Here is a 26,318-nt window from a genome sequence, read left to right as displayed (position 1 = left end):
ACATTGGGCCCTAGGAAAAAAAATTATCCCACCACTCTGGGACCTGTGGTGCCACCTCTGAAATCGCCACACAAATGTTAAAACATTTTTTTTTAAATCATAGCCATCATTTGACATGTTTTTGGTGGTGAGGATGGGCTTCCATAGTTTTACCTGGCTCAGTGCAGCCGGCAGCTACTGCAACAATTTCAGAATGTAACAGACTGTTACTGCAATATTTAGTCTCAAATATTAGGAAAATGTCTATACATTTCAACTGTTTGAAAAACATTGCTCAACTAGTACCATTTATACTGTAGGAGTGTTGGCCCAATTAACAAGACAATTCTGTTTACACTGCTTCAAGGGGGGCAGCTGTTGAGAGAGTGTTGTGCACTACCTCCAGAGGTTTACATTTGAGTAACGTGTAGCCGACATGTTTATGAAAAATGTCAGGTAAGTGTGGGAAGAGGCTCTTAGCTTTGGGTTTGAGATGTATATATTGTGTATGAACTGTGGAACGTATTGTTCAATGAATCACTCATAGCCTTTAGCCAAACTGTTCTTCATTTATATTGGGTAACTTGCGAGAAAAGTTAGCATAGAGCAGGCACCATGTGCTATGATTATATCACAAGTACATTTTGTTGACATAAACAACATGTTGGTCATTACTTTTTTAGAATGGAGTATGAGAGGCACACTTGATAACCTTACACAGTTATCAGTGTGCTATCATAGAACCTATTATGATACTTAAATGGCATACTTTACTGTCATTTCAATCAAGATTTTGCTAAATTAGTCCAGATCTAATCTCACAAATCAGCAAACGGATATCCCAACATTTAAATAATCCTAATCCTGATGTTTGGATCATCATACACCACTCTGTCTTATTCCCAATCAGAACTCATACTGTATGTTAGTTCCTGATGAGGCACTAACAGGAGATGAGGACACAATGTTTACTATTAGTCTGCTATTCTTCTGTTCTAGCTACATATCCAACTGCTGCTATTACTGTAGTCAACTGGTCTATTATATCAAACTATTGTAGCTTATACAATCATATCATTTTTCTTAGAAGAACAGTTTTTGTTATCTGCTATCTTCACTTCACCGCAGAACTCATATGAGGGAAACTACTGTGCCACACAATAGTAGGCAAATGTACAATATCTACCTAATGTGAATCTAACATAGCTAACTTTGCCTTGCTTTTACAGTGTGTTTGGTTAAAGGGGATTTCATCCAGAAGTGTTGGCTGGCATCAAAAGGTCAATCTTGGGGGTCATCTTGCAGGGTTAGAGGTCACTCTCTCCGTAGAGGGCAGTGGAGAAGGCGGTGTAGTCTAGAGCCCCCGCGGGTCCCCCTGGACCACTGTAAGGGGCCATCCTCAAGATGCAGTACTCTGCCTGGTCAGGGGGGAGCTCCCTCCTCAGCTCCTCAACCAGGATGTAGGGCTGTGGAGGGGGGAGGAGAAGGGGTAGGGGGGAGAGAACGGGCTCATTTAGAGAAGTCCGCTCTACCAAATTTTCCTAATCTGACAGAATAATATGCCTCTTTACTGTTATACTGAATTCACCCCTTCTGTGTGATTGACATGGTACACTCAATTGCCACACTCCCATTCACATTCTCTCTCTCGCACACACACACCTTATTGGCTGCCAGGATTCTGAAGGATGCCACGACCTGGTCGGCGGTGTCTGTGTCAGTGGTTTCTCTGGTCATAAAATCAATAAAGGATTGGAAAGACACCATGCCAGTGGCACTGGGATCTACCAGCATCATGATGCGGGCAAATTCCACTTCACCCTGACAGTCAGAGACAGAGATCAGGGAGAGAGAGATCAGAGAAAGGAACACATATCTTTATTCATCATTGCGTCATTACACATACAGTATATTATCAATACATTTTGGTATTATTATGCATTGTTTGCATACTGTAATTCTGCATGAGCATATTGAGACTCCTACCAAATCATAACCCATGGAGATCAGACAGGCCCTAAAGTCATCAGTGTCCATCGCCCCGTGTTTCTTCTGTAGTCAGAGGTCAAGGGTCGTAGGGTGGAGGTTGGGAGTGGGTCACCGCACAGGGAGGAGAAGGGATGGGACAGGGAGGAGAAAGGAGACCAAGAGAAGGTGGATGGCAGAGCAGTGGAGATCGGGAAGGGGAGAAGGCCAAAGCTAACACAGAGAAATGGACACAGACACAACCAGACAGATGGACACAGTGACAGTAACATTAGAAGACATGGAGTGAGAGACAATAAATACTTTAGGAGTCAATTCTAAATGAACTGTCATAACAGGCCAAAGCTGCTGCCACCAACATTGTCATGCTGTAGAGCCCAACTGTCAAAATATCGATACAACTAAAAACATATGAGAGGTAGCAGCAGGTGTGGTCTACTCTAGAAGGGATGGAAGAAGGCCAAGTCATCAGCGAGAGATCATGAAAGTTTAGAGGTCAGTAGGGTTGAGTACCTGATGGTCGTTGCCCACATGACCCAGGCTGATCAGACAGGCCTTGAACTCCTCACAAGGCAGTTTGCCTGTGTTCTCCTGGGGCCAGGTGTTAGAGGGGGTGTTAGTCACACTCAGAAGTGTCTCTCTCTCACACACATGCAAGTGTTTATAACATATAGCATTACAACAATGTGGAACCAATATCAAATACTTAGTTTTTTTATAGACCTGTACATTACACTATCATACAATAGTTGTATTATCTTTTTTTAACTGTCTAAACAAAACCAAGCCCAGAGAGCAGTGACCGTAGTACAGTATCAACAACAATATACAGTTACCCCAGTTTCCTTACGCAGCTTCTGAATAAGAAAGGCAATACAGGTGAGAATGATTTCTTTTGTCAGTGGTATTATGCTACTTAACATGCCATTCAGGTTAAATGTTAATATATGAATCAGAGAACCGGGAGTACAGGAAGCGGAAGGAGCACTGTACCCGATCAAAGTGGTTGAAGGAAGAGCGGAACTCGTGCATCTGTTCCTGACTGATGCCCTTGGCATCACGGGTCAGGATCTGGGTCTCGATCTCGTTGATGGTGCGGGCGATGGTGGTGAGGAGGAGCTCCCAGCCCACACGGATGTGCTGTTACCATGATGCCAAGACAGGTATAGACACAGACAGGCAGATTAACCTGCTGCCAATGAAATCTCCAAGACATCCATCATCATTATCCCCATGACCACATCTAATCTTAATAGACTGCATGCAGAGACCGTCTCTGTGGTGCTCTGCAGTACCTCCATAGTGTAGTTGGTGTGCTTGTTGTCAAACACCAGAGACTCCTGGATGAGCTGGTGGTCTCCCTCCAGCTTGTCGATGTTGGGCTTGTAGATGACGATGACGTGCTCAAACTGCTTCAGCTGGGTCATCTGGTCCTCCAGGGTACCACCCACATCCAGGGAGCAGTGGCCGATCTCCTGTCAGAACCACACACATGAGCAATTCAGGTTTATGTTCCAGATACCCCTAGACCAGGGCTCTCCAACCCTGTTCCTGAAGAGCTACCATCCTGTAGGTTACAACCAGAGAGTAGCTCTCCAGGAACAGTGTTAGAGACCCCTGCCCTAGACACTAAACAGATGGCTGACTCTCTGACCTCCATCCTTGTCTGTATCCATGGTCCGATGAGGTTAGCCTGGACAGCAAACTGCCGTCTCAGCCTCTCGCTAGCATGCTGCCGGGCAAGCTCTTCCTGGAGGGAGCCTTCTCTCTGGGGAACCAGCTTCTTCACCTGGTCAGCAACATGACGACAACACATACATCAATCTGACATAGAAAGTGACTGTATATGCATGCGTGTCTCAAGTGTATGTATGTGAATTTCGAGGTCCTACCCTGTCCCACTTGGCGAGGAGTTCCTCGGTGGTGATGGTGCTGTAGGGGTTGATGAGGTTGGCCTTGATGCCGTAGCTCTGGGAGATCTTCTGCACCTCCATGTGGATCCCCAGGATGGCCTGTCTCTCTCCATCTGCCTCTGGGAGGGTGGCCTTGAACTGCTCATGGGAAGAGATCAGGCTCTGCAGGGAAGGAGGAGAGGAGAAGTTGCCGTGTTGGTTTGTACTTACAAGAACATGGCAAGTAATGGGCACTGTGTCAAAATGACGTAACAGTTGTAACAACCATAGAATTATTAAAATACTAATAGCAAGCATTATGGGGCGGCAGGTAGCCTAGTGGTTAGATCATTGGACTAGTAACCGAAAGGTTGCAAGATCAAATCTCCGAGCTGGCAAGGTCAAAATATGTTGTTCTGCCACAGAACGAGCCTGTTAACCCACTGTTCCTAGGCCATCATTGAAAATAAGAATTTGTTCTTAACTGACTTGCCTAGTTAAATAAATAAAAATTATGTACCTGGACCTCATCGATAGTGTGTACAATAAACATGTCCTGCAGATCCTCCATGGCCCCTTCCATCCAGTTGTTGAAGGGTGCTGATCTCTTGGCAAACTCCAGGAACAACTGATCAATGGTTTCCAGCAACTTCTCTGTCCTCTGGAAAACAGGAGAGAAAAAAACACTTGTCATTAATCTCATTGACAATTCATCAACATTGCCTGTTTGGACTGCTAATCCCAGGATGCATCACATTGACATGACCCAATTGACTGCTGAGTTGGCAAGGTGGTCTGCATGGATTAGACCCCTTCCTTTGGGCAGGGAGAGGGGGCAGACAGCAGCGCATTTGAGTCACCCTAATCCCAGGCCTGGCTGTTTGTCTTGACAAATTTGTAGGTCATGAGTGCCCAGTATGGATCAGAGGAAAAGGACTGTGGGCATCCTGCCAGCCAGATGCTGGACAGGTAACCATATCTATATACAGTGCCTTCAGAAATGATTCATACCCCTTGACTTATTCCACGTTTTGTTGTGTTACAGCCTTAATTCACCCATCTACACACAATACCCCATAATGGCAAAGTGAAAACATGTTTTATTGAAAATGCAATACAGAAATATCTCATTTACATAAGTCTCTAAGAACTTTCCACACCTGGCTTTTGCAACATTTGTCCATTATTTTGTAAAAATTGTTCAAGCTCTGTCAACCATTTTCACGTCTAGCCATATATTTTCAAGTAGATTTAAGTCAAAACTGTACCTCAGTCACTCAGGAATATTCACTTCTTGGTAAGCAACTCCAGTGTAGATTCGGTCTTGTGTTTTAGGTTATTGTCCTGCTGAAAGGTGAATTCATCTCCCAGTGTCTGGTGGAAAGCAGACTGGTTTTCCTCTAGGATTTTTCCTGTGCTTATCTCTATTCCATTTCTTTTTTATCCTGAAATACTACCCAGTCCTTAAAGATTATAAGCATACCCATAACATGATGCTGCCACCACTATTCTTGAAAATATGGAGAGTGATAATTAGTAATGTATTGTACTGGATTTGCCCCAAACATATAGCACTTTGTATTCAGAAAAAAAAGTTTATTTGCTTAAGTTTTTTGCAGTACTACTTTAGCGCCTTGTTGTAAACAGGATGCATGTTTTGGAATGTTTTTATTCTGTACTGGTTTCCTTATTTTCCCTCTGTCAATTAGTTTAATATTGTGTTAGGGCGTGATAGTGACTTGGGTGGGTCATCTAGGTGATTAATGGTTTATGTTGGCCTGGTATAGTTCCCAATCAGAGACAGCTGTTTATCGTATGTGGAACTCTACGCACGCTGTGCCTTGGTCCGCTCATTTCAACGATCGTGACAACGACAATATTGTTGATCCATCCTCAGCCATTAAACTCTGTAACTGTTTATAGTCACCATTGGCCTTATGGCAACTGAGTTAGGAAGGAAGGCTGTATCTTTGCAATGACTGGGAGTATTGATACACCATCCCAAGTGTAATTAATAACTTCACCATGCTCAAAGGGTTTTCAATATCTGCTATTTACATTTTTAACCATCTACCAATAGGTTCCCTTCTTTGCGAGGCATTGGAAAACCTCCCTGATCTTTGTGGTTGAATCTGTGTTTGAAATTCACTGCTCAACTGAGGGACCTTACAGATAACTGAATGTGTGGGGTACAGAGATGAGGTAGTTATTCAAAAATCATGTTAAACACTTATTGCACAGAAAGTGAGTTCATGCAACTTATTATGTGACTTGATGAGAAAATTATTTACTCCTGAACTTATTTAGGATTGCCACAACAAAGTGGTTTAATACTTATTGACTGACGACATTGCAGCTTGTCATGTTTTATTTATTTGTAAGCAGTTCTAAAAACACAATTCCACTTTTACATTATGGGTTATTGCGTGTTTAGGCCATTGACCATAAATCTCAATATAATATAATTGAAATTCAGGCTGTAACAACTTCATGTGGAAAAAGTCAAGGGGTGTGAATACTTTCTGAAGGCACTGTATATGTGCCATCAGTAGACTAAGTGGACCAATTACCCCACCCTCCTCAATCAGCTGTGTATTCATATCTCACCCCTAGCTATCTCAATATAATATACATGAGATTTAGCATTACTATGGGTTAAGTTGTCCTGTGAACAATCCGCCCCACCCCAAGGTAACGTCATTCACTGCCTTACCTCTTCAGCTCTCTTCTGGATACATGGAACTGGTTCTCATTCCCACACTACCAAGCTGTACTGTGCTGGCTTACTTTTCACTTGGCACAACAGCTTAGCCAGTTTACCTTAGCTGGGAATATAACATGTCATGTCCCAAACTTCAACCCCCTTCACTCACCTCCAGAGCCTCTCTCCTCTTCTGGGTCAGTGTACCAAGTTGATCCCACAGGTCACATATTCTCTGGCACCTCTGGTTGACAGCAGCCACATCATAATAGTCCAGCTCACTGCACAACACCACAGGCAGCATATAGGTCAATGAAGAGCAACTTCAGACGGTTTGGTTGTCACACTCTGACCATTATTTGCGTTGTTTGTTTCTATGTTTTGTTTGGTCAGGGTGTGATATGATTGGGCATTCTATGTTGCATGTCTAGTTAGTCTGTTTCTATGTGTTTTGGCCTGATATGGTTCTCAATCAGTGGCAGGTGTTTGTCGTTGTCTCTGATTGGGAACCATATTTAGGTAGCCTGTTTTGTATTGTGGTTTGTGGGTTATTGTCTATGTCATGTTGCATGTTAGCACTCAGTTTCTATAGCGGTCTGGTCTGGTCTGGTCAGTTTAGTTTAGTTTAGTGTACTTCGTGTTTTTTCATCCATTCATTAAAGTATGCATTCACACCACGCTTTGGTCTCCTCAATACGACGATTGTGACATTGGTATTATTTAAGAAGAATTCCAGTCGCAGTCCCTGTCAGCCATGATTTTAGGAATAGGACTTGGTTGGGATGATGGTTAGAGGGTCCTTTTTTCTCAATTTCTGCCTGACTGACATGCCCAAAGTAAACTGCCTCTTGCTCAGGCCCTGAAATCAGGATATGCATATAATTGGTACCATTGGAAAGAATACACTTTGAAGTTTTTTTTGAGAGCCCATGCTCTTACAATGGAACGTATAGGGAAATTATTCAATCCTATGGCCTCCACTAGGTATCAGCACTCAATGTTCAAGGCTTCAGGCTTGTTTCTTCCAAAATGAGTAAGAATAATGAGTTTAACTACAGGGACACAGTCTTGGAAATTTGTGTGTGAGCGCGCAATGAAGAGAACACGCACCTGCTAATATTGGTTTCCTATTGAACATACATACATACTTGTTGAAACAAAGGTTAGGGGTAGATTTTCGGATTCCTATCTTGGCATGTTGAACGAGTGGATTACTCAAATCGATGGCGCCAACTAAACTGACTTTTTGGGATATAAAGAAGGGTTTTATCTAACAAAATGACTACATGTTATACCTGGGACCCTTTGGATGACAAATCAGAGGATGATTTTCAAAAAGTAAGTGAATACTTAATCGCTATTTGTGAATTTATGAAACCTGTGCCGGTGGAAAAATATTTTGATGTGGGGCACCGTCCTCAAACAATCGCATGGCATGCTTCCGCTGTACATCCTACTGTAAATCGGACAGTGCAGTTAGATTAACAAGAATTTAAGCTTTCAACCGATATAAGACACTTGTATTTACCTAAACGATTAATATCCAACATTTTTATGATTATTTATTTGAATTGCGTGAATTCCAATTATTTGAATTGCGTGAATTCCCCTCCAGTTTCACCGGAAGTTGTCCCGCTAGCGGGATGCCTAGCCTGAAGATCAGAGGAAGGATCCGTACTTGAGCTCCTGTGCAATGGCAGCGATCTGCTCCACCCTATCCTGATGAGCAGCCAGGTCACTCTCAAATGACTCGTGTTTCCGTAGCAACGCCCGCACCTCCGTCAGGGTGGCCGTCTCGTAGTCCTTCTGAGATAGAATCAGCTCTTTACCTGGGTCATACACACAGACAGCGAGAGAGACAGACATTAGCCAAAACAAATGCTGAAGATTTACTGACATTTTCCCATTGACAAATCTCTAAGGATTTGGAGCTAATCAATTACATTCAAACATCAAACTCTAGACAAACCAGAAACATAAGTAAACCCTCCACAGACAGACAGACAATCATATCCCAGACAGACCATTAGCCCAGGTCTCATGGGTGCTGGCTTTCTGGCGGAACTTTTCAGCCAGGTGGTCCAGTCTCTCAAGTCTTCGGATCTCTGTCAGAAGCCACTCCTCGTAGCCTTTCTCTGCCCCCTCCAGCCCCTGCCATGCACTGGCTATGTCCTACAGCCACACCAAGACACAAAGACACGGGTCAAAACCAGCAAAGCACCACGCTCAGTAGATATGCTATTAAAAAGGCTTTTAAGTCTATCAGCGTTTTGGCAAAAGTGCCTTGGTGTTTACCTTGGTATTTTGGATGATCTATATCCTTAGCTATCTACAACTACTGTAATTTGACTGATGACTATTTCATCAGTTTGATATGATGTTTCATTGAATGCTGGGTGTTTACACTTACAGACACCATCTTTCCCTCCGAGGGCATGAAAGCGGGACGGTTGCTGATGCGCAGCTTGGTCTGCAGGGTGTTGAAGCTGATCTCCAGCTGGCACTTCTCCTGCACCTTGGGGGGCTTGTGCATGCGGCGGTAGTCTCTGAAATCTTCCAGCTTTCTCTGCATCTCAACCATGTTCTTCTCTGCAGTCCTGTTCTCCAACCATGGGGTGGTCCGGCGGATCCACTCCAGTAGCTACAAACACAGTGGGTGGTGATGGGGTGGAGCTTCATTTGCGGTTCATTTGTTGTCATTCCTCTCAATTTAGTTAAGTAGGAATTCAACATTGAATTTGATTTAAATACTGGGAAATTCCATTCCTACAAGTTTGTGTAAGACAATTTACTTTTTGAGTATTCAGATTGGGGTAGAAGTAGCTCTCCTAAGAAAGTTGACCTATTTGAAAGCATACGTCCAAATGTATGCTTGTGTTGCTTTACCTCGCTGGCCAACCTCTCGTATTCCTCCATCAGTTTCTCATTCTCCTGGTTCACACCCAGCACTTTACAGATCCTGTTGGCCGCCGTTTCAGCCTACCAAGGGGAGGGAGGAAAGGGGTCAAAGATACGTGAGGGGAGAGGAGAAAGAGGTGAGGTGAGGGGAGGGGGAAAAGAGTGGGGAGGGGAGGGGGGAAGGTGGGAAAGAGATTTGAGGGGAGGGGGGAAAGAGGGGGAGGGGGGAAGGTGGGAAAGAGATTTGAGGGGAGGGGGGAAAGAGGGGGAGGGGGAGGGGGGAATGAGTAGTGAGGGGAGGGGTAAGGAGAAGTGAGGGAAGGGGGGAAAGAGTGGTGAGGGGAGGGGGGAAAGAGAGGTGATGTGAGGGGAGGGGGGAAAGAGAGGTGATGTGAGGGGAGGGGGAAGGAGAAGTGAGGGGAGGGGGAAGGAGAAGTGAGGGAAGGGGGGAAAGAGTGGTGAGGGGAGGGGGGAAAGAGAGGTGATGTGAGGGGAGGGGGAAGGGGAAGGAGAAGTGAGGGGAGGGGGAAGGAGAAGTGAGGGGTGGGGAAAGAGTGGTGAGGTGAGGGGAGGGGGGTAGGCATATGGTAATCATCATCAATTGGTTTAGGAAGTATTGTACCCACAACACATTGCATTGTATACCTGCTCGGCTCCAGCAAATGCATGATAGAAGCAGGACACATAGGTCATGATAGCTCTCTCATCAGGCTTGGGGGTGTTGATGATGTCTACAGAGGGAGGGAGGGACAGAAGAGGGTGACAGACAACAAGTACAAAAGGAGGAAGATAGGGAGGGTGGAGACAGGAAACACAAGAGCACTGACAGAGGAAAAGGACCACAGATTGACTCCAAACCTGAACATCTTAGCGCAGGGCTATCCTGGAGGGAAGGTGGGGTGGTCTATGGCAAAGAGATCTAAACAAGGACCAGGTCACGTTGTATCTAGGACTACACAGCATCAATGTCCCCTCACCTTCTGTACCACTGCAAATGTGTGATACAAACTGGACATATAGGTCATAACAGTCCTGTCGTCTGGCCTGGCTGCGCTTATAAAATCTGTGTGGGGAGACCAGGCACATAGGACTTCATCATTACAATGTGCATACAAGTACAGACAATCTTCCTGGCAATCTCTTCAAGGCAATCCTGTAACAAAACGCACAGTCTGACTCCCACCATTACAGTACCAGATAAGATGGTTTATGTTTTCATAATGAGTAGAATGATATGCCTATAGCTAATACCGATTTTCAAAACTTTGTTTCCTTAGAAGACATTACCTTCTGCGTCCAGCATCTTGGGAATATCCAGGTGCTTCTCTGCTATTTCAAACGCCAGGTTCAGGTTCCCCATAGGATCATCCTAGAAAATTATAAATATTATAGAAACATACTTTCCAATTAAACGAATAAACAAAGTCATCTTCTCATTTACTTTTTATATGAGAAAACATGTGCATGTGTACAGTATTTGAAACCAGTTTACAAACTGTCGTGTATCCAGTGATGGAATTAACCATCAGGTGACAGACAGTCAGTCAGTAAGTGCCTCCTCACTAATGGGGTAGGGTGAGTCAGTGTGTTTAGTGGGAGGAGAGGGCTCATGCTGCTGCTATTGTCCTAAGTCTGTTCCACTGATGCCGGCCGAGGGGAAAAGGCCTGTTACAGGACAGTGGCAGCTGCAGAGATCCAGGGCGGGCAGATACCCATGAGCCTGTTCCCCACACGGAGACATTTCAGCAAGCTAACACTGAGGGCTTACTGAGCCCGCTCACCTGGAGCCAGACATGACAGCTGACAGGGTCTGTCTAGGCTCAATGCACTCGTGGGAGTGTTAGGGGGGGCAGAGGGGCATATAAAGGTGATTCTGATATAGGTGTGCGTGTGCGTGTATGTATGAGAGAGGGGGGACTCCTCTACTGAAACCCAAAGCCTCTGGCTTTCCAAAAGATTTGGGTTCCACTGATCTATCCATTTTCCTGTCTATTTCCAAACAACCGTGAATAGATTTGATTGCCTTATAAAGAGCAGTACCAGGCACAGGTATCTGCCAGCCACAGCTGAGGTAAACCCTGGGCTCTCATGGGATGTGACTCACATTTCTCTGTCTATTCCCAGTCAGGACTAAGTCAGTTCAGGATGGAGATGTAAATGTCAGTCACTATTAAAAAGACCACAGCTTACAAGGTGTAAGGAGAGACATGTATATTCCACACTGTGGCCTACTCTTGACACGTACACATTTTATTTGACTAAATGTGTCTATTCACAACACCTGAACACCGATACACCAATATACTCTTGAACTCTAATGAACGCACTACAGTGACCCAGTCTACCAAAGGATATGCCTAGAACAGCATACAACTACACAATGCACACACAGTTCTACACACAACATAGTCTACTTTTTATTTACACATACGATACCTTCAGATTGTGATAGTTGATTAGATCTGGCCTGTGTTTGTGTATCAGGGCACAGAAGGCTAAACCGTCCTTCCAGCTTTATACAATGGTGGGCCAGGTGAGCATGTCATTAAGACAGTGAATGCAGACATCAGTAAGGAGAAATTGGGAGAGTTAAACATAACAAAGCACTCTAATATCTGCTTCTCAAAAGTCAATAACTTTCTGTTAATCCACGCTGTGGGAGAAGACTGTGGAGTTATTACTCTGGACATAGGGAACCCTTCTCTGTTAGTATGTGGGAGGCACTTGACACCATCATGATTAGTGTTTGGGACACACAAGAGACCTTGTTGAGCTTAGCGTAGTCGATGAGGTCAGGCCTGTGTCTGTGAATCAGGGCACAGAAGGCCAGTCCGTCCTTCCAGCTTCACCAGCAGGCAGCAGAGATAACCAGGTCAGAGGTCAGAAGTCAGAGTTGTATGATAACTGAGTAAAGTTTACCAGTGCTGGTCCTAGAGAGCTACAGTGTTTGCAAGCTTTGCCTGTCTTATCACTTAGTACTAACACATTGGTACAGAATATAATAAAATAGAAAAAATACATATAAGTCAAAGCCTAAAAAGTGTTCTCACCTAACATGGAAGTTCTGGACATTGACATTCCTGTAGGGGGCCGTCTTTCTCTGGCACCACAAGAGAAGGCCTTCCTTTGCAGAGGTTTCTGAGAGGAGAGATAAATAGTTCTTCAACAGCGCTATTCCCCAGTGAGATCTCTATTTCATTCAACCAGGAAGTCAATACAGATCATCTCTTTTCAAGGGAGACCTGGCTAAGAAGGTAGCTGCAGTATAGAAACACTGTGTATCCATATGCAGCACATCATCTATTTTACAATGGTAATGAAGGCATCTTTTTAATTATCCTATTTTGTTTGAATTGTTGTATCTTACCTTCTACAGAGATGTCCTGGATGGCAAAGCGGAGGATGATGGTCCATATCATTCCAAGTGTCATCTTAATGTTACCATCCACAATTTCTGAGGGGAAAACATCCAATTACCATCAGATCTATCACATAATTAGAGTGGGAACTGCAAAAAGATAATGGGGTGGCAGGTAGGCTAGCGATCAAAAGTGATGGGCCAGTGACTGAAAGGTCGCTGGTTCGAATCCATGAGCCAACTAGGTGAAAAATCTGTCATTGTCTCCTTGAGCAAGGCACTTAACCCTAATTGCTCCTGTAAATTACTCTGTATAAAAGTGTCTGCTAAATGACTAAAATATAAAATAATGAATGGATTAATCAAATCAAAAGATACTGAGCTGCCTGAACATGAAGTACTGCCTGAATAAAACATCACCTTCAGCTCCAATAGAGACAAGTTTCACTCCTTTGCTGGTGATGAAATCTAAGGCTTTGTTGACGTTGGCAATCTTGTGAAAACGCATCTTCCCTCTGTCAGGCTTGGGTAACCTCTCACCTGGGAGAAACAAACAGCATTTAACTCTAAGTGGAATGACTACCAATCAATGTATTCAACTATGTATTCAACTATATATTCAACAAACATTACCTGAAATAACTTCCAAGAGAAGCATGAGTTTGAGGCCATTCCTAAAGTCGTCCTCAATGTTCTCGATCTGTGTTCCTGCTTTCCTCAGGTGGGAGTTACACCAGGCTGTGAAGGTCTACAAAGGAAATTATATTTTGGTGAGTAGAATACAAATAGTACAATTTAATTTTCACATAACTTTGACGCAGTGAATTCAAATTAGGATGGGGTTGAGCATTGATGATAGAGACTTCCTGTGAGCTCATCAGAGAACATTGAGTGAGTTTTCCATCAATGGTCTTATTCATCTAAAGTAGAATGTTCCACGTTTTAAAACTTGAACGGTGAATTTGACATGAACTTTTCCAATTGGAAGGATCACATACGCTTCCCATTTGAAAGTGTTTGACAACCAACGTTATGAATGTAGCTACCTCCCCAATTTCTTTCATCACAATATGGATTTTTGTCCATATCGCCCAGCTCTGGTATATAGCCTGGTTGTAAACATACAAGAGAACAGCTTAGCAGGACTTAGCCGGAGGTCATAAATTGTCATGACTCTGGTCCCTGTGGCAAGTGCCACATATTGAGATGAACCTATTTGTTGAGGGTCAGCAAACCCCTTGGTTTAAAATAACACTTTACCTCCAACCAACCTAGCGCCTATTGTAAAGGATAAAATAATTTGTGCTCCCACAATTCGATTTTCATTATGTGGTCATGCTTTGTACTGTATCATTATGCAAGACTTCAACATGAGCACTCTCTCCTGCTATGTTAATATTAAGTTATCTCACAACAGCAAACAGAATGCAAAGGCAATCAACACCGTACAGTTGAAAGCCCTGAGCAGACCCCAGCTCACTTTCCGGGGGTTATAAGATGTTCAATTTAGCATGCTCTGGTGGTCCTAGTGATAAGAGACAGGGAGAAAACATTTTCACTGAACATCAAGATGAGATGAAAATGCCACATGCAAACAGTGCACTCTTCTCTCACGTGTTTCTCTTTGCAAAGAAAAGAGACACACTTTTACAAAAATGTTAACTACTGTCGGGTAAATAAAAAATGCTAAGTGGAGCTGTTGCCATATTGCTTTCCCAATCTATCCAGCCCTTCCAGGTATGTGAATACCGAAAGAGCAGAGGCTAAAACGGGTGGAGGGCTATGGGACTAATTTGAAACACCTAAATATGTAATTTCTTGGATGTGTCACAAACTGGGAGTGATCTAAAGTAAATTGAACATCTCTTCTCAAAAGGCCTCAGTGGATCAGCCCCAATTAGACTCCTTACAACAACCAGGAATGTGATTTCTAAATCTGCCTCCAGCTTCCATCTACAGTGTTGACGGTACTGTGTGTAAACACAGGGAATGTTTGTAGGCTTTATTGACATGCTGTGTTTTCAAGCCATTCCAGTTCACGCAGCATGACTGGGAGAGTGATCCTCTGGCCCTTAAGTTCTTATAGCACATAGCCTGGTCCCCCAGAGGCTGTGGGTTAATGTCACCCATCTGGAGAGGCTGCCCGGTGGAATGCCTGTCCAAATTAGGAATATTAGAGGCTTTGAAACAAAGGCCGCATTCCACATGACAAAAGAGACCAAAGTGTATGTGACATTGAACGGCTGCCTCCTCGTTAGAACATGGCTGGCCCTCCAGACCCGACCCCGCCAGAGTTGCTGACCCCCCCCACCCCTTTTCCCCCCTCCATCAGCCCTGACGATCAGAGCTAAATATATTTATGAATCATGTCCAATGAGGACCACCCGTCATTGAAGTAGCTGAGCCTTTGTGGCTTTATGGGGTGTGTTCCGGAGGTAAAGAATCTAAGTTCAATAATGTTTTGTAAGGTGTCTAAGAATACTACATTTATTTGATAAAAGAAAAATAGGTGATTTTACTAGATCATTTCAATCTTGTTCAAACACCTGAGGCTGTTTCTTCATTGTTCTTCTTGATTCCAAGAATGTCTTATGTGCCAAGGTTATTTTCACAACACCAGGACAAATCAGTGGGTGGCATACCTGGTTGTGTCAGGTGGAACACCTAGCATGTGCTACAACATTGTAGCCTAATGGGCATGTTAGGATACTGTATAAAGGTAAGGACAGTTCAGGGTGTCAGCAGGTCTTATTCAAGGGCAGCCCTGTCTTCCCCTGTGGCTCTTACTGGGTAATAGGATTAAAGTTAAGGGAAATTATTAGAAAAGCTAATATAGAGTCCTACTTAAGACACCAGAGAAGATACTGAGAACTGTAAGAAATTCCACGTGGTCATAATTGCTATCCAACTATATCAGGCAGAAGGCCCTCAGTAGGCACATGCAGTTGAAGTCGGGAGTTTACATACACCTTGGCCAAATACATTTAAACTCAGTTTTTCACCATTTCTGACATTTAATCAGAGTAAAAACTCCCTGTCTTAGGTCAGTTAGGATCACCACTTTATTTAAAAAATCTGAAATGATTTATTTAAGCTTTTATTCCTTTCATCACATTCCCAGTGGGTCAGAACTTTGCATAAACTCAATTAGTATTTGGCATTGCCTTTAAATTGTTTAACTTGAGTCAAACGTTTTGGGTAGCCTTCCCACAATAAGAATTTTGGCCCATTCCTCCTTACAGAGCTGATGTAAATGAGTCAGGTTTGTAGGCCTCCTTGCTCGCACACAGATTTTCAGTTCTGCCCACAAATTCTCTATAGGTATGAGGTCAGGGCTTTGTGATGGCTACTCCAACCTTAACCTTGTTGTCCTTAAGCCATTTTGCAACAACTTTGGAAGTATGCTTGGGGTCATTGTCCATTTGGAAGACCCATTTGTGACCAAGCTTTAACTTCCCGACTGATGTCTTGAGATGTTGCTTCAATATATCCACATAATTTTCCTGCCTCATGCTGCAATCTCTTTTGTGAAGTGCACCAGTCCCCCCTGCAACAAAGCACCCCCACAACATGATGCTGCCACCCCCGTGCTTCACGGTTGGGATGGTGTTCTTCGGCTTGCAAGCCTCCCCCTTTCTCCTCCAAACATAATGATGGTCATTATGGCCAAACAGTTCTATTTTTGTTTCATCAGACCAGAGGACATTTCTCCAAAAAGTTCCATCTTTGCCCCCATGTGCAGTTTCAAACCGTAGTCTGGCTTTTTTAATGGCAGTTTTGGAGCAGTGGCTTCTTCCTTGCTGAGCGGCCTTTCAGTTTATGTCGATATAGCTCTCATTTAACTGTGGATATAGATACTTTTGTACCTGTTTCCTCCAGCATCTTCACAAGGTCCTTTGCTGTTGTTCTGGGATTGATTTGCACTTTTCACACCAAAGTACGTTCATATCTAGGAGACAGAACGCGTCTCCTTCCTGAGCGGTATGACGGCTGCATGGTCCCATGGTGTTTATACTTGCGTACTATTGTTTGTACAGATGAACGTGGTACCTTCAGGCATTTGGAAATTGCTCCCAAGGATGAACCAGACTTGTGGAGGTCTACAATGTTTTTTTGGGGTCTTGGCTGATTTCTTTTGATTTTCCCATGATGTCAAGCAATGAGGCACTGAGTTTCAAGGTAGGCCTTGAAATACATCCACAGGTACACCTCCAATTGACTCAAATTATGTCAATTAGCCTATCAGAAGCTTCTAAAGCCATGACATAATTTTCTTGAATTTCCCAAGCTGTTTAAACGTCTGACCCACTGGAATTGTGATGCAATGAGTTATAAGTGAAATAATCTGTCTGTAAACAATTGTTGGAAAAATTACTTGTGTCATGCACAAAGTAGATGTCCCAACCCGACTTGCCAAAACTACAGTTTGTTGTCAAGAAATTTGTTGAGTGGTTGAAAAATGAGTTTTAAATGACTACAACCTCTATGTAAACTTCTGACTTCAACTGTAGGTCTTCTTTATCATGCCCCTAAAATAAATATTTGTTTTGCCTTGTTAAACCAATATATTTGAGGTACAGTTCAACCTCTTCCATAGCAATAAAGTTTGGGGAAATGGTGAAATGCTCTGCTGACAAGTATTTTTCAACCCGCTCATACAGTAGTAATAAAGACCAAGTGCACAAATATTATAATTTTTGTATGTATATACATTACAAGTCAAAAGTTTGGACACACCAACTCTATCCAGGATTGTTCATTATTTTTGACTATTTTTTGCATTTTAGATTAATAGTGACTACATCAAAACTATGAAATAACACATATGGAATCATGTAGTAACCAAAAAAGTATATTTGAGATTCTTCAAAGTAGCCACCCTTTGCCTTGATGACAGCTTTGCACACTCTTGGAATTCTCTCAACCAGCTTCATGAGGTAGTCACCTGGGATCCGTCTTGTCAAAAGTTCATTTGTGGAATGTCTTTCCTTCTTAATGCGTTTGAGCCAATCAGTTGTGAGGTGACAAGGTAGGGGTGGTTCACAGAAGATATCCCTAATTGGTAGAAGACCAAGTCCATATTATTGCAAGAACAGCTCAAATTTGCAAAGAAAAATTACAGTCCATCATTAATTTAAGACATGAATGTCAGTCAATATGGACAATTTCAAGAAAACGAACTATCACTATGATGAAAATGGCTCTCATGAGGATCGCCACAGGAAAAGAAGACCCAGAGTTACCTCTGCTGCAGAGGATAAGTTCATTAGAGTTACCAGCCTCAGAAATTGCAGCCAAATAAATGCTTTACAGAGGTAAAGTAAAAGACACGTCTCAACAGCAACTGTTCAGAGGAGACTGCGTGAGTCAGGCCTTCATGGTCGAAAATGCTGCAAAGAAACCACTACTAAAGGCCACCAACAATAAGAATGGACTTGCTTGGGCCAAGAAACATGAGCAATGGACATTAGACCGGTGGAGATCTGTTCTTTGGTCTGATGAGTCCAAATTTGAGATTTTTGGTTCCAACTGCCCTATCTTTGTGAGACGCAGAGTATGTGAACGGATGATCTCCGCATGTGTGGTTCCCATCGTGAACCATGGAGGAGGAGGTGTGATAGTGTGCGGGGAGTTTGCTGGTGACACTGTCGGTCATTTATTTAGATTTCAAAGCACACTTAACCATTATGGCTACCACAGCATTCTGCAGCGATACACCATCCCATCTGGTGTCCGCTTAGTGGACTATCATTTGTTTTTCAACAGGATAATGACCCAAAAACACACCTCTAGGCTGTGTAAGGGCTATTTGAGCAAGGAGAGTGATGGAGTGCTGCATCAGATTACCTGGCCTCCACAGTCACCCGACCTCAACCCAATTGAGATGTTTTGGGATGAGTTGGACCGCAGAGTGAAGGAAAAGCAGCCAACAAGTGCTCAGTATATGTGGGAACGCCTTCAAGACTGTTGGAAAGCATTCCAGGTCAAGCTGGTTGAGAGAATGCCAAGAGTGTGCAAAGCTGTCATCAAGGCAAAGGGTGGCTACTTTGAAGAATCTCAAATATATTTTGATTTGTTTAACACTTTTTTTGGTTACTACGTGTTATTTCATAGTTTTGATGTCTTCACTATTATTCAACAATGTAGAAAATAGTCAAACAAAAGGTTATTATGTCCTCCTTTCGAAATGCTCATCGCAGCGGGAAGAAGGGGTGCACTGCACCACTCGGGAGCCCATATATATATATATATATATATATATATATATATATATATATATATATACACACCTACTCATTCAAGGGTTTTTCTTTATTTTTAAAGAAAAAACAATTGGGAGCCCATATATATATCCCAAGTGGTGCAGTGCTCTAAGGCACTGCATATCAGTGCAAGAGGCGTCACTACAGTCCCGCATCCAGCCGTGATTGGGACTGGGTTTGGCCGGGGTAGGCAGTCATTTTAAATAAGAATGTGTTCTTAACTGACTTGCCTAGTTAAATATAGGTTACAAATTGTGATTTATCAGGGGTGCTGCAGCACCCTCATGACGGATACTGATTTGGGGGCCTAATATTCAGATGCTTGGAACAGTATTCTGTGGTTTCTATAAACAAAATAATTCCACACTAAGGACACTGGATTAACCTACTATAATGCCTTTTGGTCTCGACACTAAAATTAGATATAGCATCCATTCTAATCCCAAGGACGTCATCATGTGTTAGAAGCATCTGTTGACAGTTCTCATTCCTCGCGTATCAGTGGAATGGCAAGTTAAGAGCCGCTCATTGAGCTATTGTTAGCTGGTACCCACCGCATCCGTCCGTCAATATTCCCGTCAACTGGAGCCAAGACAGACCCCCGGCTCCGGCTGAACCAAATACCAGGAACAAGAGACAGAGTTTTGAGCCTGCGCTCAACGTGAATAATTCAATATTAAATTAATAAAACAATGGAAATGCAAACAAATGTTAATTTGCTCTCATATGAACTCCCAATCACGTGCGTAAAGTAGTCCTACTGTACTGCGTAAAGTTAATTTGTTAAATTGGTTATCTGCAGGTCATCTTCTCTTGACTTACCTTTCTTTGCTGTTTTTCCCAGGCAGGGTCCAGCAACATGTCCCTGTCCCACTCATCCTCCTGTATCATGTAGTCCTCCTCATCCCCGAATCCGTTATTATAATGCACTGTCGTCTCTATTTGGGTCATCATTGCGTCTTAAGTCTTTGTATTCTCCAAAATTCAATTCGTTTTTGTCTTCCAATATCCTTATGTATTTAGACTGATAATTTAGTATTTTTTTCTGGGCTGGGTAACTTCCTCTGTCTCCCTATCTTTCTATTTGACTCCCTCTCTCACACGCTTGCCGGTGTTCGGTCTGGCCGCAGTTGCCACAGTGGAACAAATGCTGATAGCAATTAGTACTGACAGGTCACATGACAGGCGCGCAGGGCGCTATACACTTAGAGGAAACACTCTTATCACGCCACTTCGATGTAGCAGGTTAGGGAAACGTATAAAGCAGGTTGGGAGACTGAGGTTAAAGTTAGGGAAAGGGTTAGTGAAAATGCTTCCCTAACCTGCTACGAATATCACTTTGTATCGAAGTGGCGTGAAAATAGTGTGCCTCATCATGATTGTGGGGGATCGGTAGGCGGATCGGCTAATAAGCCAGGGGAGGCGTTACTCTACGGATCTTAATTGAACAAAGCCTATAATTTGTCAAGGAATCCTATTTGTAGATCAGTGATTCTACACCTCACTTTGCTCAAGCTGACCTTCTCCAAAGCACTCGGAAGTTGTAGTAAATTAGGGGCAGTTGAGACAATGAAACCATGATGTGGCGAACTCGGGGAGTTGGCAGGACCTGGACTCGAACCCTGTGACTGTCCAGCCAACACCTTAACCGTTATGCGAAAATGTCCGACCTATTGGCGTAATGGTTCATGTGTTGGCTTGACTGTCTTGTCAGAGTGGTATGGGGCCTATGAGGTCATCGGAGAGGCGTGTACAAGTGAGAGGCTTGGAAAAGAGACAAATTAAGAAACGCTATCCCCTTATAGTGTCCGCATAGATAGGTTTGGTTTGCTCCTGGCAGAACTAGGCTAGGCAATGCATACTCCCGAAAGACCTTCGCTTGAAAAACAAGAAAAAAGCTGCAATATTACTGTTGTTTGTCCCTCGTGAGCCACCATAGCAACAACATAGTTAGAAACACATTATCTAAATAGTCTGAATTAATTTAAGATAACTAAAGAAATCTGTCATTGATGTTAAAGTTTTGGCAGAGGTTAGTCTTGCAATTTTACATATAGCTAAAATGTTTGGTGCAGTATTTCGAAGAGTGACAATTTTTTCATGAAAATGTGTCATCTATTGTTGGATGACAACAAACACTTAATGACTTAATGTTTCCACTTTTACTAGGAGTAATACTGTTGATCAATCACCAACAAAGGGGCCTAGACTTCGACTACTGGACTTGCCTCAAGAAAAAATGTGTGCACAAACAGCCACATTATTTTTTGACTAAGACCAAAATCAAAAACGTCATTAAATGTTATCAAAATATATGCGTCAAATTTTTCAGCTGGGAAGCATAAGATATGCTTTAGGAAAGGGATATTGTAATGACCTCAGGCTCCTCAAGAGGTTCAGAGCTCTTGGCATAGAGTCACACAGTGGAGGTGTCATAATACCCATAAAACCTAGTGGCCAATCGTTTTTCCACCATTCATTTTTCCCAGGGGGGATTTTAGAAAGACTAAAATAAGGGCTGTTTCGTGTAGGCTTACCCTGGCATGACGTTTTGATAACCATGTACATCTCTCATCTCTCTAATCTAATCTCTCTCTCCAATCAGACCTTTATGGTAGAGTGTCCAGACGGAAGCCCCTCCTCAGTAAAAGGTACATAACAGCCCAGATAGAATTTGCCAAATGGCACCTAAAGGACTCTCAGACCATGAGAACCAAGACTCTCTGTTCTGATGGAACCAAGATTGAACTCTTTGGCCTAAATGACAAGTGTTACGTCTGGAGGAAATATAGCACCATCCCTACGGTGAAGCATGATGGTTGCAGCATCATGCTAATAAGATGCTTTTCAATGACAAGGACAGGGAGATTAGTCAGGATCAAGGGAAAGATTAACAGAGCAAAGTACAGAGAGATCCTTGATGAAAACCTGCTCCACAGCGATCAGAACCAGTGGTGTAATGTAATTAAGTAAAACGACTTTAAAGTATTACTTAAGTAGTTTTTTGGGGTGTCTGTATTCTACTTTACTATTGATATTTTTTACTACTTTTACTTTTACTCCCCCACTTTTCTAAAGAAAATAATTTACTTTTAACTACATACATTTCCCCTGGCATCCAAAAGTACTACTAACATTTCAAAAGCTTAGCAGGACAGGAAAATGGTCAAATTCACACACTTATCAAGAGAACATCCCTGGTCATCCCTACTGACTCTGATCTGGCGGACTCACTAAACACAGATGCTTTGTTTGTAAATTATGTTTAAGTGTTGGATTGTGCCCCTGGATATCCATAAAAAAAAAAATGTAATTGTGTGGTCTGGTTTGCTTAAAGCAGTGGTTCCCAAACCTTTTATAGTTCCGTATCCCTTCAAACATTCAACCTCCAGCTGTGTATCCCCTCTAGCACCAGGGTGGGCGCACTCTCAAATTTTGTTTTTTGCCATCATTGTAAGCCTGCCACACACTTTACGATGCATTTATTAAACATAAGAATGAGTGTGAGTTTTTGTCACAACCCGGCTCATGGGAAGTGACAAAGAGCTCTTATAGGAACAGGGCACAAATAATAATATAATAATAATCAATCATTTTGCTCTTTACTTAGCCATCTTACACATAAAACCTTATTTGTTCATCGAAAATTGTGAGTAACTCACCACAGGTTATTGAGAAGGGTGTGCTTGAAAGGATGCACGTAACTCTGCAATGTTGGGTTGTATTGGAGAGAGTCCCAGTCTTAAATCATTTTCCACACAGTCTGTGCCTGTATTTAGTCTTCATGCTAGTGAAGGCAGAGAATCCACTCTCACATAGGTACGTGCTTGCAAAGGGCATCAGTGTCTTAACAGCTTGATCTGCCAAGGCAGGATACTCTGAGCGCGGCCCAATCCAGAAATCTGTCAGTGCGTTCTGATTAAATTCAATTTTCACAGAACCGCTTGTTGCAATTTCGATGAGACTCTCTTGTTCAGATATCAGTAAGTGGACTGGAGGCAGGGCATGAAAGGGATAACGAATCCAGTTGTTTGTGTCATCCGTTTCGGGAAAGTACCTGCGCTGTAATCCTAGATTCAGATCATTCAGGCAAGAAAAAACATCACCCAGATAGGCCAGTCGTGTGAGAAACTCGTCATTATGCAAGCGTTCAGACAAGTGAAAATTGTGGTCAGTAAAGAAAACTTTAAGCCCGTCTCTCAAAACGTGTCAATACTTTACCCTTGATAACCAGCACACTTCTGTATGTTGTAAAACGTCACATGGTCGCTGCCCATATCATTGCATAGTGTTGAAAATACACAAGAGTTCAAGGGCCTTGCTATAACAAAGCCATTAACCATTTTCACTGTAGTGTCCAAAACGTCTTTCAAAATGTCAGGCATTCCTTTGGCAGCAAGAGCCTCTCGGTGGATGCTGCAATGTACCCACATGGCATCGGGAGCAACTGCTTGCACGCGTGTTACCGCTCCACTATGTTTCCCTGTCATGGCTTTTGCACGATTCAATACAGATACCAACACATCTTGAACACCAAAGTCCATTTGATGTCACAAAGCTGTCCAATAATTAAAAAAGATCCTCTCTTGTTGTCCTGGTTTCCAGTGGTTTGCAGAAGAGGATGTCTTCCTTAATTGACCCCCATAAACGTAACAGACATATATACCAGAAGCTGCGCCAGGCCCGCCACGTCTGTTGACTCATCCAGCTGTAACGCATAGAATTCACTGGCTTGTATGCGAAGCAGTAAGTGTTTCAAAACATCTCCTGCCATGTCACTTGATGCGTCGTGAAACAGTGTTGTTTGATGAAGGCATTGTCTGTGTAGTTTTTTTGTCCTTTTCCCCCAGCCATAACCGCGGCAGCAGGAAGAATTATTTCCTCCGCAATAGTATGGGGCTTGCCTGTCCTAGCCACTCGGTAGCTCACCATATAAGATGCTTCTAGCCCCTTCTTATTAATGGTATCTGTTGCTTTTACATGTCTTACTACTTGAAAGTCATCTTAATTCTCGCAATAAAACCTCCCGTGGCTTTTTCAAATTGGCATGTTTTGTTTCTAAATGCCTGCTGAAGAGTGAATGTTTCATCTAGTTGTTAGATAGTCCTTTTGCACATATAACACACTGTGGCTGAGGAAAGGCACTACTCCCAATATAAGTGAACCCCAAATCAATGTATTTCTCATTATATTTGCGCCTCTTCGATTGTCCAACCTCCCTGTCTGTTGTTCAGTGCTTTCCCGGGTAAGGGCACAGTAGTTCTTCGGCTGCATCAGATTCACACTGTCAGAGTCCATGCTAGCTGGGTTTACAACAAATGTAGAATTAGCATCGGATGTGCTCGTGGAAGAACAACTTGTGTCGTTGACAGGTGCAGGTGTAGTACTGCTGGTAGTAGCAGTACTACCAGTAGAGCTGGTATGTCTCCATGGACGCGGGCCTTACTTTTTTTGACCATTCATCAATTTTCAAGCAAATGGAATGAGCAGCAGCTACGTTTGGCTACATAAGGACCGTTAGTGGAATTCCCGCGAGAGAGTAACAGTTAAGGTGTTTGGATGTTAATTATTTGACCAGGCTACCTGTATTTGACATTGTGTTATTTCGCACCCAAATTTAACTGCCTGTAGCTCATGACCTGAAGCAAGGATATGCATATTCTTGATTCCATTTGAACGAACACTTTGAAGTTTGTGGAAATGGGAAATTAATGTAGGAGAATATAACACATTAGATCTGGTTAAAGATAATACAAAGAAAAAAAACGTTTATTAAAAAAAAAAATTGTACCATCATCTTTGAAATGCAAGAGAAAGGCCATCATTTTCCAGTCCAGGTGCAATTTTAATTTTGGCCACTAGATGGCAGTAGTGTATGTGCAAAGTATTAGACTGATCCAATGAACCATTGCATATCTATTCAAAATGTTGCATCAAGACTGCCCAAATATGCCTTATTGGTTTATTTATCTAAATTGTGCACTCTCCTCAAACAATAGCATGGTATTATTTCACTGTAATAGCTACTGTAAATTGAACAGTGAAGTTAGATTTAACAAGAATTTAAGCTTTCTGCCCATATCAGATATGTCCATGTCCTGGGAATTTTGTTTGTTACTTATAACCTCATGCTAATCACATTAGCCTACGTTAGCTCAACCGTCCGACAGGGGGGACACCAATCCCGTAGAGGTTTTAACATAAGCAATGTGAAATGTAATATATACTTTTAGTTTTGATCCTTAAGTATATAACAATTACATTTACTTTTGATACTTGAAGTATATTTAAAACCAAATACTTTTAGACTTTGACTCAAGTATTATTTTACTGGGTGACTTTCCTTTTAACTTTAGTCACTTTCTATTACGGTAACTTTACTTTTAATAAAATATGACAGTTGGGTACTTTTTCCATCTCTGCTCAGGGCCTCAGACTGCGGGTGAAGGTTCCCCTTCCAAAAGGACAACAACCCTAAGCACACAGCCAAGACAACGCAGGAGTGGCTTCAGGACAAGTCTCTGAATGTCCTTGAGTGGCCCAGCCAGACCCCGGACTTGAACCTGATTGAACATCTCTGGACAGACCTGAAAATAGCTGTGCAGCGACACTCCCCATCCAACCAGACAGAGCTTGAGAAGATCTGCAGATAATGGAAGAAACTCCCCAAATACAGGTGTGCCACACTTGTAGCGTCATACCCAAGAAGACTTGAGGCTGTAATCGCTGCCAAAGGTGCTTCAACAAAGTACTGAGTAAAGGGTCTGAATACTTCTGTAAATGAGATTGTTCAGTTTTTTATTTTGTAAAATTCTAAAAAATAAAAAATATAAAAAATAATTCAAAAATCCTGTTTTATGCTTTGTTATTATGCGGTATAGTATGTAGATTGATGAGGGGAAAAAAACAATTAAACCCATTTTAGAATAAGGCTTTATGTCAAGGGGTCTGAATACTTTCCGAATGCAGTGTATACATTACAAATAAAACACACTATAATAAAACACATAATACACAATATTAAACATCTATCCGTCTATCATAAAAGCCTGGGTTCTGTCGCTAAGATAATTCTGAAACCATACAGGCATCAGTGCCAAGGCTTAACACAGACCGCTTACTCAACAAGATCGAATGATCAACTGCATCAAAAGCATTTGACAAATCTAGGAATAGGGCAGCACAATTCATCTTAGCATCCAAAGCATTGACAATATAATTTCAACTGATGTGGTTGCAGT

The 26,318-nt window shown here is 42.6% G+C and overlaps 1 protein-coding gene across 1 annotated transcript; it reads right to left on the bottom strand.

Annotated features, from left to right (window-relative positions):
• Window positions 1-109: 109 nt before the first annotated feature.
• On the bottom strand, window positions 110-20,194 carry actn2b (actinin, alpha 2b). Its single transcript, XM_020481907.2, has 21 exons — window positions 19,900-20,194; window positions 13,448-13,562; window positions 13,235-13,354; window positions 12,824-12,910; window positions 12,507-12,594; window positions 12,221-12,299; window positions 10,744-10,825; window positions 10,102-10,187; window positions 9,445-9,537; window positions 8,969-9,199; window positions 8,583-8,730; window positions 8,237-8,387; window positions 6,731-6,839; window positions 4,378-4,518; window positions 3,858-4,040; window positions 3,620-3,754; window positions 3,261-3,440; window positions 2,959-3,105; window positions 1,966-2,031; window positions 1,642-1,800; window positions 110-1,445 (listed from the first exon to the last, which is right to left on the bottom strand). Exons 1-21 carry the CDS (start codon window positions 20,029-20,031, stop codon window positions 1,287-1,289), a joined length of 2,691 nt encoding a protein of 896 aa, XP_020337496.1. The 5' UTR covers window positions 20,032-20,194; the 3' UTR covers window positions 110-1,286.
• Between the last annotated feature and the right edge of the window lie 6,124 nt (window positions 20,195-26,318).

This window comes from Oncorhynchus kisutch, linkage group LG4 (assembly GCF_002021735.2).
Source record: "Oncorhynchus kisutch isolate 150728-3 linkage group LG4, Okis_V2, whole genome shotgun sequence".
In the NCBI taxonomy this organism is placed as follows: Eukaryota; Metazoa; Chordata; class Actinopteri; order Salmoniformes; family Salmonidae; genus Oncorhynchus; species Oncorhynchus kisutch.
The sequence above is the reverse complement of the archived record's forward strand: the minus strand, read 5'-3'. Positions and strand labels throughout refer to the sequence as shown.